Below are 19,291 nucleotides of genomic sequence, written 5' to 3'. Positions count from 1 at the left end.
CAATCATGATTAGTTAAATAAATATTGTCTTTTCAAGGGAATTTCTTTTCTGTCGTGATGTCCTATAGATTTCATTATCTTACAAGAACCGTAGGTCTAGGCCTAGAGTACTTCAGTATCATAAATATGAGAATGTAATGTGATAATATGTTTATTTTAAATTTCAAGTGAAAAATAATTCCTTATGTGGAGCAAATGATTATCTAAAAGGTCTCATGGGATTCTCAGGTCCCGTATTACCTCTTGTTATCACATACTTATATTTTTCTTTTGACAATACCCAAAAGGTAACTACAGAACTTCCTGGTTTAGAAATCCCTGCATGCTGGGATATCAGATCACCAACAAAAAGAAACTGAACACTTTGATCCCTATTTTGTTGAACTTTGATGGAAAAATAAGAGCAATAGCAATATAATGCATAGTTTTAAGTATTTTAGAATTGGAGTAAGATTTTTAATTGACTAGGGGCATTAGAGTTTCATTTGTATTGACTGAATATTGGATTGAAGGGGCTTTCAAAGTCCAGGGTTCTCTCACACTGTGACTGCAAACAGTCAGTTTCCAGCTCATGTCATAACTGTTTAAATTCATATGTCTCTATAAATAGATCTTAAAAGACTTTCCAAGTTAATTTTATTTGGGTATTTTCTGCTTCTGCCATTTTTATGGAAGACCTGTTCCAGGATCCAAATTATTAGGAACATTCTTCTGATTTCTTACCTAAAATATAGACAGCTATGTCTTTGCCTTCTTACACCAAAGTTACTTGTTAACTATGAGACCTCTTTCCTCACCAGGGCTGCATGCCACTGCGTTGTGAGCTTAGAGATGGCAGTCCTCTCTATTTTAAGTTGTCAGTTTCCTTGTCTACACAAGTCAAATCCTTGCGCTGTCTTTTTATGCCATAGGCTCCTTGCTCTCCCTGCCATCAGTACTACCCCTCTTCTGTACAAAAGTTTCTTCTCTGTATTTGTTCCGTAACAAGTGGAACTCGTACTTCTAGAGAAGGTTTACTAGGATATTATACACCTGTACAGGTACAGATAATTCTATTTACCTCCACTGGAAATACCTTTCTTGACATGTAGGTGATCTCACCAATAACAGTGATTATGGTGTTTTGAGGTTAAAGATTATTTAAATAGGAATCATACTTCTCTGACAAAAAAAATTGTGCTTTTGGAAGCACCTGGGAGGAATCTTTAGCAAGCTTAGATGTGCATTCAAAATTAATACTAGAAAACCAACATTTTTAGATTAAGCGCATTTTTACACCACCATTGTCATTCTATAAATTGTTTGTATTATTACTTGTTATAGAACAATTAAAACTAAATCTTAGAAACAGGAGAAGATTTTTCCCCAAATAAGATCCTTTTCTTATGTTCTTTTCCCTAAGGATAAAATTTTGACTTTATGCAAATACTATGCTGAGTTAGCATAACATTAGGTCTGATATAAAGTGATTATCCTTTGCTTTAAACCCTTGTAAAATGTGGAAATAACCAGTGGGACATGGACATTTGTTTCCCCTATTAATTCTTGATTTCTCTGTAATGTTTGTGAAGCACTTGAAAATGGTAGAGCAGGGGGGATAAAATGGAATTTGTAGCAAACAGAAAGTCTTCCACTAGTGTTTGTGAACAACATCTTTTACAGTGAGAATTTTCACTACTAATACCCACATTCAGAAAAACATGTACAAAATCTGTCTTTTAGTGTCTTACTTGCTTGTTCTTATTTAAACATAATAACACGTATTTCTTCAGGGAAAAAATTAGAAACTTCCTGCCTCATATATAATGAATAAAGAATTTTTAAATACTCTGCAAAGGTTTTCCAGTTCATCTGACTTCCTCATCTGGTAGATTTTCTCATAGATTGTACTGGGATGCACTCCGAGCTGGTTGTGTTGCAGCCTGATCCTGGTAATGGTTTCTCTTAGTGACCCTAGAAATGTGGATGTATGCAAAGATTCTGCTGACATTAAAGTAATTCTTTTTCTTTACTTATCCATGCTTTAAGCCATTAAATTTTCATCTTTATGCATTGTATCTACAGGTTTCTGAGGTGTTACTGGTATAGCAAATAAATCTTAACACTCATCTCAGTGGTTTTTGTCTAATCAGCCTGAGTGTGGCCTATCTGTTAGATGGGAAAGCTATTTTTTAGTTTAGGCACACAGTTGCAACTGGTCTGATTCTTTAGCTGTCCTTATATGTTAGATGCAAAACCACGTTTATATCACTTGTTTTCAGTCACGTATTTGTGTAGGTTCAAGTAACTGTGATTGCCAATTTTTTTTGTTATCTTCTACTTCTTTTACGGAGTAGGAGATTTTATCATCAATAAATGAAGATCTTTATTGAGATATTTAGCTTTCTTTAATAGATTCTTAACTCTTTGAATAGAGCTTTTAGCTAAATCTCCTTAAAGAAGTATACACAAGCCCTTGTTAGAAATCTCCAAGTTCCCTGTAACTAATAAAGAGAGTTCTTGCCCAATAATTAGTAGCTTTCAACATTTGAGTCTTTGGAAAACTAAGTCATGTTTCTGTTTTTAGAACTGAATATTTTTGTAGTATGCAATAGTTATTAAATTATGAAGTGTGTCAGATAAGAAGTATATCCTCTCTCAGCCTTTGTTGTACATACTCATCAACTGTCTGGCATTGGTTCATATTCTGAGGGTAATATTCATATTTTTTGTATAGAGGTCAATCCAGAGAGTCTGTTTTGTTTACAAGTACTGAGGTGAATGTTATTGAAAATTATTTGTATATTTGTAGTTCTAGGAGGTGTGTGTTGTCATCTTAATATATCTTTTGCAATATTGGTGGCTACGACCAACCCTTATTTGTTTACTGTCTGTTGAGAAATGCAGACTATGTAATTCTTCCATTTCAGATATCACATTTGAGCTGCTTTGATGCTCAGATTTAAAAATAAGATCATGCTTCATTCAACTTTGATACAAATTTTGTTCTAAATATTTTGTAAATAAACTTAGGTGGCCCATTAGAGTATCTATGCCTTTGATCCATCTTCTCTTTTTCTCCTAAGATATCAAAGAGACTGTAATCTTCAATATCGTACTGCTGTCATGGGGTAGAGAAATACTATAATGTACAGTTCTTTCCATGTAAGGAACAGATTAATTCAATGATTTCTTTGAGTAGGTGTCATCTGTATGGTTAAATCTGGCCAATGCATGTGTTGCTAGACGCAAACATTGTGGAAAACGAGAGCATGAATCAAGTCTCTGAACACCCAGACTTAGTCCTTTCTGGTTTTCTCCCTTTTTTCTTTTTCAGTTTTTTTTCTCTCTGTACAATTATAACCTACCTAAAGCTAATGACAGATTCTGTTTATCATATATACTTTTATCTTCTACATACATCGAGGAGTTATGAACAAATCTCCTCTCACTAACATTGGCTGATGTCATGTATACAATAGATGCAGATGTGTTGTCCTAAAAATAACCACTAACATTGAGGAAGTAAAGAGTCAAAATTTTTAAGTCCAATTTCAAAATAATTCAAATTTTGAAATATGAAAATCTATAAAGAATTATATAGTGGCAATAATGAGTTCATGTAAGAATCACTTACTTAATGTGGGTGTTGTTTAATGTTTCCAAATGCTGAGTAGATTAAATGTGGGTTTTTTTTCCTTGCAACATTAATTCACATTAGGTAGAGATATTCCTAATCTTTTGTTTGGGAAAACCAACAAGTAATTTTTTATTCAATTTCTGTTCCATGTGTACATATTTTCAATTTGCATATTTTTTTTATTATGGCAAATCCAAATGCTAGATGTCCTTCTTTTTTTTTCACTTCATAAAGGCCCTCAGGCCGACTAAGAATAACAACTACTATAATTTAACACTATAATCCACCAAAAATCTCTGAAATTACTTTCTGATATGCCCAAGGATAATTCCCAAGAAGAGTTGCTTAAGCTTACTATACTCAAATGCTGCACTGACAAGCCACTAAATCTAGTCTGAATTTATCAAAGAACTTCACGAAGCCTACATCGAAGCATGTGCCTAAATCTGGACAATCTCCAGATTTGGGTACTTATTTAAAAGTAGGTAAGTTTAAATACTGTCCTTTACCTTTCCATCTATTGTACTAGGTCAAAATAAAATATTTGTTAATTTTGGAGAATGGAGCCAGTGTTTCTTCAACTCTTGTCACGAATTAAAAACTACTTTTCTACCTTCACAATGATGTGGTAGATCTGCATCAATTCAGACTTTGTCTATTTGACAAGTATCACACTAATATAGCCCTAAGTAGGTTTAATTTACTAACTCTCAGTTTTTCCTTTTTTCTTTTTAAATATTCTGTTACAGTAAGCTAAGTTTTTGTCGGATCACAATTTATTATTTGTCTTTCTTCCTTTGCTATTCTTCCTGTAGATATCTTTGCCCCTAAAAAAACCACCTTGGAATTGTCTGAAATGAAATAATTTACTTCAGCCATCTTCTGCTTAGAACATAATTAATTCAGAGAAGCTTTTTTGGTCCAACTCAGTTGTTCAGTCAGATTTACAAGCTGTAAAATGCAACCATTTGCAATGAGTACTGGTTCCACCCCATGGTTTTAAAATTTGAAACATAAAAAAAAGTTTCCAGTACATTTTTACTACATTCCTACTATTTGAACTTTTGATAGTGCAATCAGAGGGGCTTTTAAAAATAAAAATGAAGCAGTACATACGGATAACTTTTTGAAAGGGGAAATTTTATTATTATATAATAATCATATTATTCTTGCTCTGAAGATCCTTCTTGATTATGTCAACTGCGCATTGTTTACATGATCCCAGCATGGTTTCCAATTCACTAGGGAAATTAATGCCTGACATTAGGATTTCCTCATATAGATTGTAGAGGAGATTTCAACTTCAGTGAGACAAAATTACCAAACAATTGAGAATGCAATTGAACAGAATAAAAATTGTGAAAATAAATAAACAAATGCTTTTGATCAACATTTAAAAATATTGCTTTAGAGGTCATTTCATTAAAGATGTAGAAAGTTTATTTGAATATTTTGATGTCAAAAGACTATCTAGTAACCAGCAATTTGAGTCATGAGTAAGATGATAAGAAGAGAGTTGTCAAATTTATTTTGAGAATTCAGATTTAAATAAACTGGTGTCTGTGGCAAATTTGTACTAGCATGACAGAAGCAGGCAGCGTGAAATGTGTTATTCTAGTCACATATCAGTCCCCTAAATGACACTGAGAAGCCAGAAGATGTTGTGTAACAGGACTTACACACATCATTTGCCAGATGTTATCTGATAGTTGAAGCTCAAGAGACAATGTTATCAAATCTGCTGGTTGCAGTATGTGGGTTAACAAAAGATTGTATTATACCATCTCTTGTTTTCTCTGAATTCTATTTTTCTCTTTCTTTTATTTCTTGTAGCTCATTTCTCCAGTCTATGTGAAAATTAATATTAAAAGAGAATGCAGAAAATACTTACTAAAAATATTTTGTTCTTAAACATTGATTTCACTATAGGAATTAGACAGTTGGTTATTAACTGCTACCAACTATGAAGTCCATACTGAAATTCTACAAAATAAGTTTATACTTTCAGTTTGTTTGCTTGTTTGGTTTTTAATAAAAAATGCATACTGGCTTAAGATTTTAAAAATCAAATTTAATTATATGTGCATCCTCCACTAGAATAATTTGCAGCATTAATATAGTTTTTTAAATTCTAGAATATTGCATACCACTAATATTACAATACAAATATAGATCAATGGTTTACAAAGTACTTTTAAATGAAAACTTTAATTTATGTTTAACTTTTTTCTTTCTATCTCCAGAACTTTAAATTACTCTTAAATAAAGCTAGGAAAAATCCTACTGTATGTCAGCTCAGGTTGTGGGCCTAAGCCTCCTCCTTTTAAAATCAGTATTAAAATTGTGAGTAAATCCAGTGGAAATCAGATTGCTGCTTCAGACTGGTAGATTTTGAATGGAGGATAAAAAAAACACAAATCTGTTAAATTCCATGAAAACTATAATTTTTAAACCTAAATTCTCAAGTTATGATAATAGAATTAAAAATTTACTTATATGTACTGAATATAATCACTGTTTAGGGACTGCTGAATCTGGAGTTTCTGGGGTGAGGAAAAGTCAGCAGTAACAGAGTTATTATAGACTTGAATCTTACTGAATTCGTATTCTAGGTTCCAAATCTCCACTTACCCACAGTTTCTGGGACTGATATGTTTCTTGGAGTTGATAAGCCTTCCTCAGCAATTCATAGAGCTATGTGGCTTTTAGAGTTCCTCTTCTTGTTCACTGAAAGTGTCTGTAGGGAGCACATATTACAATTGGAGTTGACAATTAGGTTTAACAAATGAATTTCACTCTTCCTCTGATATGTTCTAGAGCCTTTTTATTTTTTTTTAATATTTCCTTTAGAAAGAGAACATTCAGGCTCCAATGCGGATGGAAACCTAGATTTTTTCCCTTTGATCTTAAACACCAAGAGATTTCTACTTTGGGTATTGAATACATTGAAAACATCCTGTGACATTGACTGTTTTGAATCATACAGAGACTGTTATAGGAGAGTACCAGAACATAATTAATCCAATGACTTTCAAAATCTTACAGTTGCACAGCAAAGTAACGAATGACTTTGTGACTATGGCTATTTCACTTGTTTCTAATCTAAGTATTTGTTTTTCTGGGGTATTTTGTCTGTTTCATCTCCTTCTGATATATGGCCAGATGATTAAGCAAGCAGATGTTTCTATAAACACAACTCAGTTCCCTTCTGGTGCTCCCTGACATGATTCTTCCTTTAGTAAAAGACCACCTGGTGCTTTGCTAGGCTGTAGAAGAAAAATGTGTGGAAACAGTGCAAGAATTCTCTTGTTAAAGTGGAAAGTGAACTATTGACATGTGGAAACTAGAGGAGATGTTTGACTTTCTCATTATAGATTCAGTTATCTTCAAAAAGATGCCATCACTGGCATGGCCAACTACAGCAGGAGAATATTAGTACATGTAAACACTATGTTGATGTTGCTTTTTTATTGGAAATATGTCATAATGTCCAATTGGCTACTAGTGATGCAGGACTATTTGAAGTAGCAGAAGTAGCATATTCTTTTGACTATATTAGCTCTAAAAGATGTAACTATTCAAAAGAATTCTTCAGTGAATATATTCATTCTACTGAATGTCCTGAGGCAAAACTAGGATAAAGTATTTCTCCTATAATAAAATAACAAAGGCTATTTTATATCACCAAGTTATTCCCATAAGATCCTTCTGTCCTGAGAAATTCACTCTATGGACTGATACAGCATGAATGTCCTGAAAAGAATATGCAGATTCAGCACTCAGTGGTAGGAAGCAATAATCATGTATAAATAGGTTCAATCTGCAGAAGTAATTCTTGGCAATCAGTTGAGGCTAAACCCTCTGGATCATTTTTTCTCCTAGTCTTCTGCCACGAGCTTAAAGTGTTATTTCCTTGGACTGTGCTAGGAGTCATCCATAAAAAATTAGACGCATTCCAAGCCTTAGTAGTATTGTGCTGAAATTGCATGATTAAGAATACTTAGAATTCAACATTATTCAGGAAAAGCACCATAGAATCACACATCTCTCTTCCTAGTCAAGTCCAGAGACCATTAGTCAGTTACAGGAAGCCTCAGGGATATTATCTTGGGGAGACACATACAAGGTGCTGCCCTTGACTGATAGTCAGTCCTGGTGGTCAAGTCAGCTGCACTGTCATAGCAATGCTGCATTACTCAGATAAAGTGGACTCCTGAGCTCATTCAGTCTTGTTTTACACATTTTCAGGAAACCAGCAGATGAAGGTACGTGCAGCCCTTGAAATACTCATCATAGGATCCTTTTTTCCTTGCATTTCCACACACAGTGTGCTGCATAAAGGGAATGTAATGCCTAACTGAATTACTCGGCTGCTACTGTAAATATTTAACATAACAAAAAATATCTACCAAATAATCCTACTTATATCAAGGCTCCTAGACTGCCTCTTTCCACTCATCAGCCTGAGTATGATATTGTTTCCCATTCTTTTTCTCCTTTGTCACTAAGTCAGTTCCAGGAAGCACTTCTCACTTCTGGGATTTAACGGCACATATCAAATAGTCCAAACACCATTTGAAGATGACAACGAGGCTCTTATGAGACCTTTTACTTTCTAACACAGTTCTCACCCATACAAAATTTACAGTGGAGAAAGTCCCTACTCTGAATGGGTCTTCATATGACTTTTCATTGGTCTAATAGCTGGTAGATTTTCAAGGTGAAAGAGCAGGAATCATATTCATTACTACGTTTGCACTTACTAGCTTTGAGTTCTTTCATGACTCTGCTAAGAAGTGAAAACTTTGAGAAGCATTGTTTTAGATTACAAATATGCAGCCTCCAAAAAAGCTTCCCTTGCTCACAAAAATGTCCTTGAAACAAAGAACATAGAAAATAAAGAGCAAATACAGCACATACTATTTGACAACTATAATTATTATAGAACTTTTTCAGGGTGTCTGGCAAACTACAGACTTTCTTTAAAGATCCTTTGGTATCATTAATACTGATATAGACATACATGGGATTTTCAGGAAGACTACAAATACAAAAAGATTAATCAGAACAAATTTCATTTTAGGCTAATAAGACAATAATTTGTGGAGTTTTGCACAGGTATTTAACGTAATTTTTTTTTTTACTTAGTATTTTCTCTGTACTCTCTCCAGTAGAATAGCTAAATCCCCTTTATTTGTGTACCTCACAAAAATATTTATTTATAGAAATATTTTTTCTATTTTAGAACAGTTTTAATGATTTATTGAGCATATTTTTATGCTTTTAAAATCTTTTGGGTATCATCTTCCAGTATTTTTACTGTATCATCAAATACTATGAGGTAACAAAATGAAATACCTTTTCAGTACTGACTTCTGCAAGCTCTACTTTTACAGAGAACTATACCTCACTGCTCAAGAGGGTAGGACTGATTTAGATTCCCAGAAATCACTGTAAAAGAACCTGACTTTGTAAACATGAAGATGAATAACTAGTTGCTTGCTGAATAGTGCAATTCTCTTTACTTTTCTATGAGTATTTACATGCAAAATCAAGTCTCTAATAAGTTCTCTGACAGTGAAGCATGTGCATGTGTTAAAATTTCTTAAATACTGATAGATAGAATTTGAATGCCTATTTCTAGTCAAAGACAGGGAAATGAAAAGACGTATCTACAGCTGTCTGTTTAGTGAGTAGAAGTGGAGAGTTTCCCTACTTAACATTAGGAAATATGGTTTCTGCGTACTGTGACTACTTGCTGTATGTATCCATTAAAAAGGAGGGTTTGTATTCACAAACAACAAAAACTCCTTTACGTCTCAAACATCAACCCTTTGTAGTGTATAGTTTGTTAAAAAAAAATTCCTTCATTTCTCATTTTTAGAAGAAAGCAAAATACCTCAAAAATTAATCAACATCTGGATTTTGTGGTACATATTTCCTTCATATTGACTTTTAACCATGCAGCAATTGCTTATGTTCTTCACAGTATATACTGTACTTCAAAATTAAAAAAAATGTGTAATTAAGTATATTGCAGTCCAGATATGCTCCACACTAACTCAATCTTCCATTTATTATAAGAGGTATTAAAACATTGACTTAAATATTTTGACTTCCAAGAGTGAGATAGCTATTAATTTTTATCAGTGAGAGCAGCAGATTTGATGTTGACAGGGTAAGAAAGTGCCAAAATGAACTTTTTATATGAAAAGCTAAAGAATTAGAGTAATAAAATGCCAGATGTGTACTTACATTTTTGAGCATTTATAAGAAAGAAAATACTCTAATTTTTCTGTAATATAGCATTGCTTTTAGAAACCTTGTGCAATCTGTCTTTCAAGACAAGCTGAATGGTTTTTCTAACTGTGGATTTTTTACTCAAAATGTGATCTTTTAAAATTGATTTGTGATAATAATTACCAGCAGCACACCTTGTTGCTAGCAATTAGTTTGAACTTTATGCCTTTTCCCTGTCTCTTATAGAAATTATTCAAGTAATAGAATTTGAAACCATTCCACTTTCTGTGCAAGTGACAAAGAGCAAGGAATTACATGCATACATGCATGCATATGTGCATAAGCATATCTCTGTGTGAATATACCACAGCTCAGCAATAACATAAGATGATGGGGTGTACTTGTAAACAACAGCATCTACATACTTTTTGAAGACTTAATCCAGTTAATATACAATCCCTTTTTACTTTACAATTTTCTTTACTTCATAAGATTTTTGAGCAATCAGGTGCTCTAACTCCCTACAACTGACGTCCTGTTTTCTCATTTAAATTTCATGTTTGCCAGCTGCTTAGAAAAGCCAGACTTCTTGCATAGTAACAGTGAAAGGAAAAATAAAGAAATGTAGCATGATTTCCATGGGCCAGATATGGAATAGATTCCAAAGCCAACATCCAAAATATTCAGAGTCTCCCATGAAGACCTAGTGGATCTTTTTGAAACCAGTCTTAAATATTTCGGTTTTCTCCAGGTGGGGTATATATGTACCCATGATTAAAAACAAATTCCACAAGAATAAGTCTGCACTGTGATAAAAGTTTATCTAACCTCTGCTTATACCTTAAATAATAAGTTTAGTCTTTCGACTGGTTATTCTACTATTATCCAGTTCTGATGTTTAGTTATTACAAAATCAGAGGATCACAAAATGGCTGGTATCAGAAGGCACCCCTATAGCTCATTTTGTCCAACCCCCTTTTCAAGCAGAGTCACCTAGATCCACTTGCTTAGGACTGTATCTAGACAGCTACTGAATATCTCCAAGGATATAGACTCCATAACCTCTCTGAGCCACCTGTGCTGGTGCTCAGTCACCCTCACAGTGGAAAAGTGTTTCCTGATGTTCAGATGGAACCTCCTGTGATTCAGCATGTGCTCGTTGCCACTTGTTCTGTCACTGGATACCACTGAAAAGAGCCTGGCTCCCTTCTCTTTACACCCTCCTTTCAGGTTTATGTACAGATTTGTAATATCACCTCTGACCCTACTCTTCTCCAGGCTGACCAGTCCCACTTCTATCAGCCTTTCCTCATATGAGAGATGCTTTGGTCCTTTAAACAGATTCATAACTCTTTGCTGGATCCCAGCAGCTCCATGTTGCTTTTGTTCTGGGGAACCCAGAACTGGTCACAGTGCTCCAGATGTTGCTTTATCAGTGCCAAGTAGAGGGGAAGGATCAGTTCTCTTGGCCTGGTTGGCAGCACTCCTCCTAGTGCAACCCAGGATACTAGTGGCCTTATTTACTCCATGGATATATTATTGGATCATATTTAATGTGGTGTCTGCCAGGACCCCCAGGTCCTTTTATGTAATGATGCTTTACAGCTGGATGGTCTCAGCATTTTCTGGTGTATGGGGTTGCTCCTTCCCAGGTGCAACACTTGACACTTCCCCTTGTTGAACTGCATGAGGTTCCTGTCAGTCTGATTCTCTAGCTTCTTGAGGTCCCTCTGGATGGCAGCACTATCCTCTGATGTATCAGCCATCCCTTGCAGTTTTGTGTCATCAGTAAACTTGCTGAGGGTACATTCTGTCTCGTCATCCAGGTTGTTAATGAAAATATTAAACTGGATTTTTCCCAGTATTGACCCCTTTGATGCACCACTGGCCTCCAACTTGACTTCATGCTAAGATGATCAATACTATCACCGGCATGGTCCATCTCACTGTCTGCTAATTCACTACATTTTTTTTACTAGTTAAGGAAATTACAGATTACTATCATTTTCACCCTAGGCCACTCCAAAGTTTCACATTCTCTTTGTTTTCCAGCAACTCTAAATAACCTGGTACAGTTTTTTACATCTCATAAAAAGTTTCAAATGCTTTACAGTAAAGCTTATAATAAACATTGCATCTGTTATTGTAGAGTGGGTCATAATATATCACTGGAGGAAATAACCTTTATTTTATTGAGTTACTTTGTTTTAAAAGAGACTTTCAATGCTTCAGGAAAGAGTCACAGAACTTCTTCTGGATGTAAGGTCTTCCATTTACATAACTTTTACATATTTTCAAAATTTTTATGAACATTCTTGTTTTTCTCTTTACATACTTCATTTTGCTATTAAGGAGATCCTCATAAAAATATTTGCATATATTTCATTGCCCTTAAAGTCTATTGCATCCTACTTTTCTCTCTCCTTATTGGTGATCCATCTTCTTTTTCACTCTTTTTCAGAGTTTTCCTGCTTGGGGAATTTTTCCTTATGGGAACATGATTTTCATCTCTCTGTTGGAAGATCTAGCCACTCAGTGTTTAGATATCATTAAAAGTGTTCTGACTCAGCCAGACTGAGAATAACAATTTGATTGAATTACATACAGAAGAGCTGCTAAAGACTAATCTATTTAATGGTAGACTATTTAAAAAGCAAATATTTACTGGGCAAATATGCTTAAACGTGGTTGACTTTTAAGCATCTCTGATAATACCTTATTTACAGATTTTGTTTTTATTATAATAGTATTGGTATACCAGCAATGGTAATGAAGTATATCACCTCAGGTGTCGTAGATTTTATTTCACCATCACACTTGAAATGCTGAAAAATTGCAAAAAGATTATTTTTCAAGGCTGGGGAAGATCTACCATATTTCTAGAATGTTAACAGATTGTGTATTTCTGTGTGCACTGTTACCAATGTTACTGTATTGTTACACAAGAACATACTTTAAGAATTGTTTTGTGCAGCAAATTGCATGGTCTAGATTACACTTCAGCCTGGATTCTTGCTACTGGCACTGCTTTATATGAAAACTCCTTCATATGGGGAAGATCCTGGCAGGACCTTTTTCGCCTTCTTCCTCCTTTGTACTTTGCTAATGTGGTGGAGTGTTTTCAGTGGATCGGAGTGATCCTTGCAAACTTAGTTAAAGGAAGAAATGCAGTGGTTACATGGGATACAGTTGGGATGTTAATTTGAACCAGAATTCAAAGTATTTTGTTTCAGCATTAGTTATCAACATCCAAGTACACTAACTGAAATATTTGATTACATTTATCATTGTTGATTATCATATACCGATCTATAAAACTGCTTAACAATTAATGCTAATTGCCTACTCAGTTATATTTGTGGTTCCAGAAGGTCATGAGTATTTACTCATGATTTATATTTTGCAACTGTAAAAGATAAATGAGAAGAACAACAGCAGCCTGGTTACAGAGGAATAATTTAAAAAGTGATTTTACAACTCCAGTTTTTGAAGGCAATACATTTTGACCATTGAGATTAAAATTACCTATCTTGCTTACGAACACTATATTTTTTCATTATATTATTTGGTTATGATTCTTGCTATCCTGGATAGACTAAGGCTAGAGGGAAACAGGAGTTTTGGTGGTGGATTGGTTGTGAGTTTGGTTTTTTTCATTTGATACATCTCCTACTTCCAAGCTTTCTCTTCATTGTTTTGTTAATAGTTCCTTCTTCATTGACCGCATTCTGAAACAAGAACAGCTCTATGTGTAAATGAGAAAAACAGTGCAAAACATTTTTTTAGGTGGAAAAGCAAATGATAAAAATTTCCCAGACAAGATCAGTTTATTCTAAGAAAACATATCTTGAAATGCTTTAGTCTCTCACATTTCTGATTTCGGACAGTATCTTCAAACTGGGCCAAATATTGTGAAATGATAATTTGTCTGTGGATTGTTGTTTATTGAACCGTAGGTCTAAGACCAAACTCATTTCTTCTATTTACTACACTTGGCTACAAATGTGTGATACAAATCCTATCAGACAGCAAATATAATCATGTTTATCTGATGGAAAATAGCACACGTATTAGACTTATTACGTTGTTAACACAATGAATTCCACTCTAAATCCTTATGATATTTTTTCCCAGTAAGGCCAAATGGATGCTTCTCACAAAGAAATGTCTCCTCTTGGTCAATGGGGATGGCAGACTATTCAAAAAGACAGAATGAAGTTTAGATTTCTCTAGTTAAGTTGAGTGTTATACTGTAAAATGCAAAATAGGCAAAAAGATTCTGAATGGGTCTGTAAATATATCCTCTTTCATTAGGCTGATGTATTAAAATATCATGTGGTTAGCTGTGTGATGTTCTCACTTGCTAATGTATGCAGAAATATTTTTGAACTTATTCTTCTGAAAGAGAGAGACAGAGAAAAGCAGGATTTCACATCAGAAAAAAATAACTTGGTATGATAGTATCAATAATTTCTGCATTAATAATTAGTGTGTTGCCATAGTTTTGAAACATTTCTCATTTTCAAGAAGTATATGTATAATTATGTCACTGAAGCACATTATCAAATTTTAGCACATTGACATTAAAGCCTAGATATTGAACAAAACTTATTTTATTTTTCTCTGTTTTTAAGATCCAGATTTTAAGGACCTTGGCGTTTTGAAACCATTGCCAGGTTGGTATGTTGGTTTTGGGTTTTTTTCTAACTTGGAGGCCTTTATACTCTTCTGTAGAAAATATTTTTGTTTGCTGTTCAGGTTTCATTTTTTCTGGTGTTTTGTTATTCAGTTTGTGAGTTTGAGATGGGAGGACCTGAAGGAATTGTGGAATCTGTACAAATTGTCAAAGAAGGAAAAGCTTCTGAAACTGAAGCAGTAGACTGTAAATGGTACATCCGAGCGCCACCCCGATCCAAGGTCAGTCCTTCATCCACTTGCTGATTTGCCATTTAATTTAAGAAATTGACTTTTCTAATATATTGTGCATTTCTTAGTACAGTCAGATCTTGTTTAATAACTTTACAGCTTGAACTGTAAACTATTTTTTCCTTCTGCTGTGGAAGGGTAATTTGTCATCTCAGCCAAAATAACCACCTTTCTCTATAAATGATGATGTGGGCAGTGCTAATGTGCTTTTTGTGCCATAAGTGATTTTCTTAAATTCATCTTTAATTTTGCTCATATTTTTAAACAATCAACATGTTTTCTTAAGTGGGAAGTAATCTTATAATTTTAATTTTCAATGTATTTCAAATACCTAATATAGAGACTACTAAGGGAACACTGCTGGCTCCCTAAGGTCATCATTGTTTCTCATCTGGGAACTGTGAAAATGGACCCAAGGTAAATTCACGTTCCTCTGTATAAAACCTTTAGTGGTTTAGAGCCACAGACAAAAAGAGATAGTGTTCTCGTTTCCTTCCCACCACTGACATCAAGCAATGCCTTTGTAAAATGAGAGGGCTGCAATGAATTTAACAATACCTTCCTGGATTCTGCTTGATTTCCCCTCTTATCCATAGATTATCAATTATTATAGCATTAATTGTTGCTGAAAAACTACTGCTTCTCCCTTCTTTACAATTGGAACAGCTTTATGCCTCCTACCTACTTTTATTCACTGCGTTAAAGAGATTCCACAGTATACTTTTTCTAGCTGTCTTTTATTGGACAGGAAAGGTTTTACAAGGTAGAATTTATCTATGCACTAATCTCTGCTGTCTTTAAACAGATAAGGGTTTTTGTGTATAATCTCAGAGAGGAGACTGTACTGGATATGTAACTGTTTCATCATCAATATAACACATGGATGAATGCTGTAGGGTTCTCTTCAGTAAGAGTTTCCAGAAGAGAAAAAGTCATTAGTATCAGCATTTTTCTTATGGGAAAGTTGAGGAGAAGAGTTGGCTCATAAAGGCTACAGATAAAGTATTTCCAGAATATGCTTTAATCTCATATCATTTTTCTTTTACTTTTTGATAAATTTAATATTGATAGGGGTTTTCAGTTAAGTGGATGAGCTTCCCACTTTGTTATACCAAGCAGTGATATGAGATGACTGGGCTGATGAATGATTATTACATTTATTATATGTAATTTATATTCATTCAGGGCACCCCCAGTATCAAAACAAGCTTGGGGATGAACAGATTGAGAGCAGCCCTGCCGAGAAGGTCTTGGGGGTAAATGAGAGGCTGGACATGAGCTGGCAATGTGCACTTGCAGCCCAGAAAAACAACCATATCCCGGGCTGCATCAAAAGCAGCATATCCAGCAGGTCAAGGGAGGTGAATTTACCCCTCCACTCTGCTCTTGTGAGACCCCACCTGGAGTGCTGTGTCTACCTGTGGACCCCCAGAACAGGAAAGACATGGGCCCGTTGGAGGGCCAGAAAAATAATGAGAGGAATGGAGCACCTCTCCAGTGAGGAATGAGAGAGAGTTGGGGTTGTTCAGTCAAGAGAACAGAAGGCTCTGGGTAGACCTTATAGCAGCCTTCCGGTACTCAATGGGGGCGCATAAGAAAATGGGAACAAACATTTTAGCATGGCCTGTAGTAAGAGGACAAGGGATAATGGTTTTAAACTAAAAGAGGGTAGATTTAGAATAGGTATGAGGAAAAAATTTTTTATAATGAGGGTCTTGGAACACTGGAACATGTTGCCCAGAGAGGTGGTCGATGACCCATCCCTGGAAACATTCAGGGTCAGGTTGGACGGGACTCTGAGCAACTGGATTTGTTTAAAGACATCTTTGCTTACGGCAGGAGAGTTGGACTGGGTCCCTTCCAACCCAAAATATTCTATGATGTACTTAGATATTAGTAGAATGAAAACAGATAAACACAAAATTAGAATTGCACTTCTTAGAATCAGCACAAATAAGCCAACAAAATTATCCTGTAGTCTTAATTCAAGTTCATAATTGGTTGATCTAGTAATGTCATTGTCATGTTCTTACTTGATCTAACTCCAAAGTTCTATATGATTCAAAAACCTCCTAAAAATTCCTTATTTACTTACCTGTAGTATTTATCCACACTTCAGTCCTGATGTAAAACTACAAATTGGGTAGCTACATAAAAATAAACACAGTGTATAACAGAAGGACACCACACTAACACTGTTAATAGAGCATTAAAGATTGAAGTTCATGAATTCTTCCATACCTACATTTAGTTGTGTTGCATTTTAAGAAGTGTATCCTAGCTGAAGGGCATCTGGAAGGGAGAGCAACAAGAGAGTTTTAGAAAAATGGAAGTAGTTCTAAAAGTTATTTAATGTAATCTACATGATTTTGCGAAGGAGCATGATATAATAAAAGGCTTTTACAATGAGGAAGGAATGCTCTGAAGTCCATGTCTGTAGGATAACTCATGATCTCACACTCTGAGAGAAAGTTTCAGGTTAGATACTAAAGAAGAAAATTTCAAACAACAGTGAGGGAATTATGATTGGTTGGGATTATGAGTGATTGGTTGAAAAAGTCTGTTCAGTTAGCGTTGCTAGCAGTCTTAAAGTGTGGGTTAGATAAGAATAATGGGATAAAAATAATAAAAAATGGGAAAAACAGTACTAATCAATCCTACCTTTAGGCAGAGAGCTGGGATGGGTCATCTCTTGATGGATCTTGCTGTTCCCATCTTGCAGAGCTATCTGGGTAGAGAGATTGAGCAATATAAAAGAGTATAAATTAGTGCTTCCTAACATGTGGAGTTGAAAGATTTCACAGCAAGCTAGGAAAAAAAGTTTTCAAGTTGAGGTCCATCTTCGAGGGGTAAGTCCATTTGAACTTTCTTTGTGTTGTTTCCAGACACACACACACATATATATATATATATATACACACACACACAGAGTTATATACTTTTCACCATACTGGGACAGGTTGAAAAATTTTCAGATATTAAGGAAGGAATAAGTGAATAAATTTTAAAGAAACATGTATGATGTAAAATTTATGATAACATTTTTTATGAGTCTGATTCAATTGAACTGAATTCTGTTGTCCATGCTTTGCCATCAACTTCCTTTGTGCTTGTCTAACCTTGAACTAATGACATATTCAGTACAATTATTTAATGACATCACTTTAATTTATGTCAGCTTTCACCTATGAAAACAGACTCTTCTGCTAAGAACAGTGAGAACTCAGTAGGCATCTTTAAATTCACGTGTTCCTGGACTCTGGGCTGCACAGTTTGTTACTGGGAATTATGCCTAAAAGGCCAGAGTTTTTCAAACAGAGTTTGTGCCGGATCTTTTCATCTTTAGTTTCTTAATTAAACTGTGCCAGAATGTGGGTTGCTTGCAATTTCATTTGGCTTAAAATCATCCAATCTAAACTGTCTGCAGAAGCAAGATTCAAGTCCTTCCCTTGGTTTCCAATTCCAGATTGAAGCCAAGTCTGAGCTCAACGTATGAGCAATGAGATTAGCCAGGGAGTATGAACCTGAGATCTCTGAACCTGAGCTTCAGGCTGACAGCCTGGGTGTAATGTTGCTATCCTCAGTGAGCTGGAATGAGACAGAGGGCAGCAAATTTCTTGCAGACACTTAAAACAGAGTGATCACTGATTACCTTATATTACAGAAACCCTCACCAAAATAAAACAAACAAACACACCCCCCCCGAAAAAAACCCTAAACACACAAACAAACAAAACCAAAAAAAAAAAAAAAAAAAAAAAAACAAAACAAAATGCATGCAGAATGGAAACTTTCTGTAAGTGCAGAAGACAGCATAAGGCAGTTTGAACACAACTTCAACCTACATGCAGACCTGGAGTCTTATACTTGAAAGTGACTGGTTGAAAAGTGTGTGTTTCTCATAATCATTCAAAGTCAGTTGCTGCTGTGAATTCAGTAATATTGGGGGTTCTGCACTTCATGTAGAATATGACTTCAATCAGTAATCAGAGCAAGAATGTAAAATTAAGAAGTGAGCTGCTGACTGAATGTGCCAACCCACCCAGAACAGTAAAGTTCTGGAGGGACATCCCCATCTGAAAATTCTTCACTGGAGAACAAAGCCCAGAGAAGGAAGTGTATAAGCTTTTCGCATAAGGATTTGAAAAACTTCAGAGATATCATTGCCGACAAGCACTGGATAAGCAAAGATTCTGTATTTTGGAATAGAAAATAAAAATAAATTTAGTATTTTCTTACTTTCTGATAAGGGTGAAATTTTGGAGGCTAATATCAACAAGTGTTTTTCTATATTGGATGTATCAGCAGAGTTTGACAAGGCCCCCCAGGAAGACAGAATGCATGTTTGTGCTCAGGTAACGCTCCCTTGGGTGAGCAACTTTCCCAAGAATTGTGTCATGCTTGCTCTTTCAGAGGTTCTGTAGAAAAAAAAAAGACAGCAGAATGTGACAATAAGAGTAATAAAATGTTTACAAATATGATATTCTGATGCTGGGAAAAAAACAG

At 34.9% G+C, this 19,291-nt stretch overlaps 1 protein-coding gene and 1 long non-coding RNA gene across 5 annotated transcripts in view; one reads left to right on the top strand and one right to left on the bottom strand.

Moving 5' to 3' along the window:
- NETO1 (neuropilin and tolloid like 1) overlaps positions 1 to 19,291 on the top strand; it is a 64,311-nt gene that overhangs the window by 19,574 nt on the left and 25,446 nt on the right. For 2 of the 4 annotated variants that reach the window (XR_010431257.1, XM_064657905.1), the window contains exons 5-6: positions 14,494 to 14,535; positions 14,649 to 14,776. The exons of 1 other annotated variant lie outside the window; for it this stretch is intronic. Coding sequence is in view for 2 of the 3 variants with exons in the window: in XM_064657905.1 (XP_064513975.1) it covers positions 14,494 to 14,535; positions 14,649 to 14,776 (170 nt within the window). In the remaining variant the exon portion in view is untranslated. Of the gene's footprint in view, positions 1 to 14,493; positions 14,536 to 14,617; positions 14,777 to 19,291 lie in introns of those variants that run through there. One more of the 4 variants, XM_064657921.1, reaches the window with a different exon arrangement.
- LOC135415744 (uncharacterized) lies at positions 1,730 to 19,200 on the bottom strand. Its single transcript, XR_010431258.1, has 6 exons — positions 19,025 to 19,200; positions 17,447 to 17,513; positions 17,031 to 17,077; positions 13,943 to 14,054; positions 6,251 to 6,356; positions 1,730 to 1,953 (listed from the first exon to the last, which is right to left on the bottom strand). It is a non-coding gene; the product is annotated as an uncharacterized LOC135415744 (long non-coding RNA).

The sequence above is a fragment of the Pseudopipra pipra genome, chromosome 1 (assembly GCF_036250125.1).
Source record: "Pseudopipra pipra isolate bDixPip1 chromosome 1, bDixPip1.hap1, whole genome shotgun sequence".
Lineage (NCBI taxonomy): Eukaryota > Metazoa > Chordata > Aves > Passeriformes > Pipridae > Pseudopipra > Pseudopipra pipra.
The sequence above is the reverse complement of the archived record's forward strand: the minus strand, read 5'-3'. Positions and strand labels throughout refer to the sequence as shown.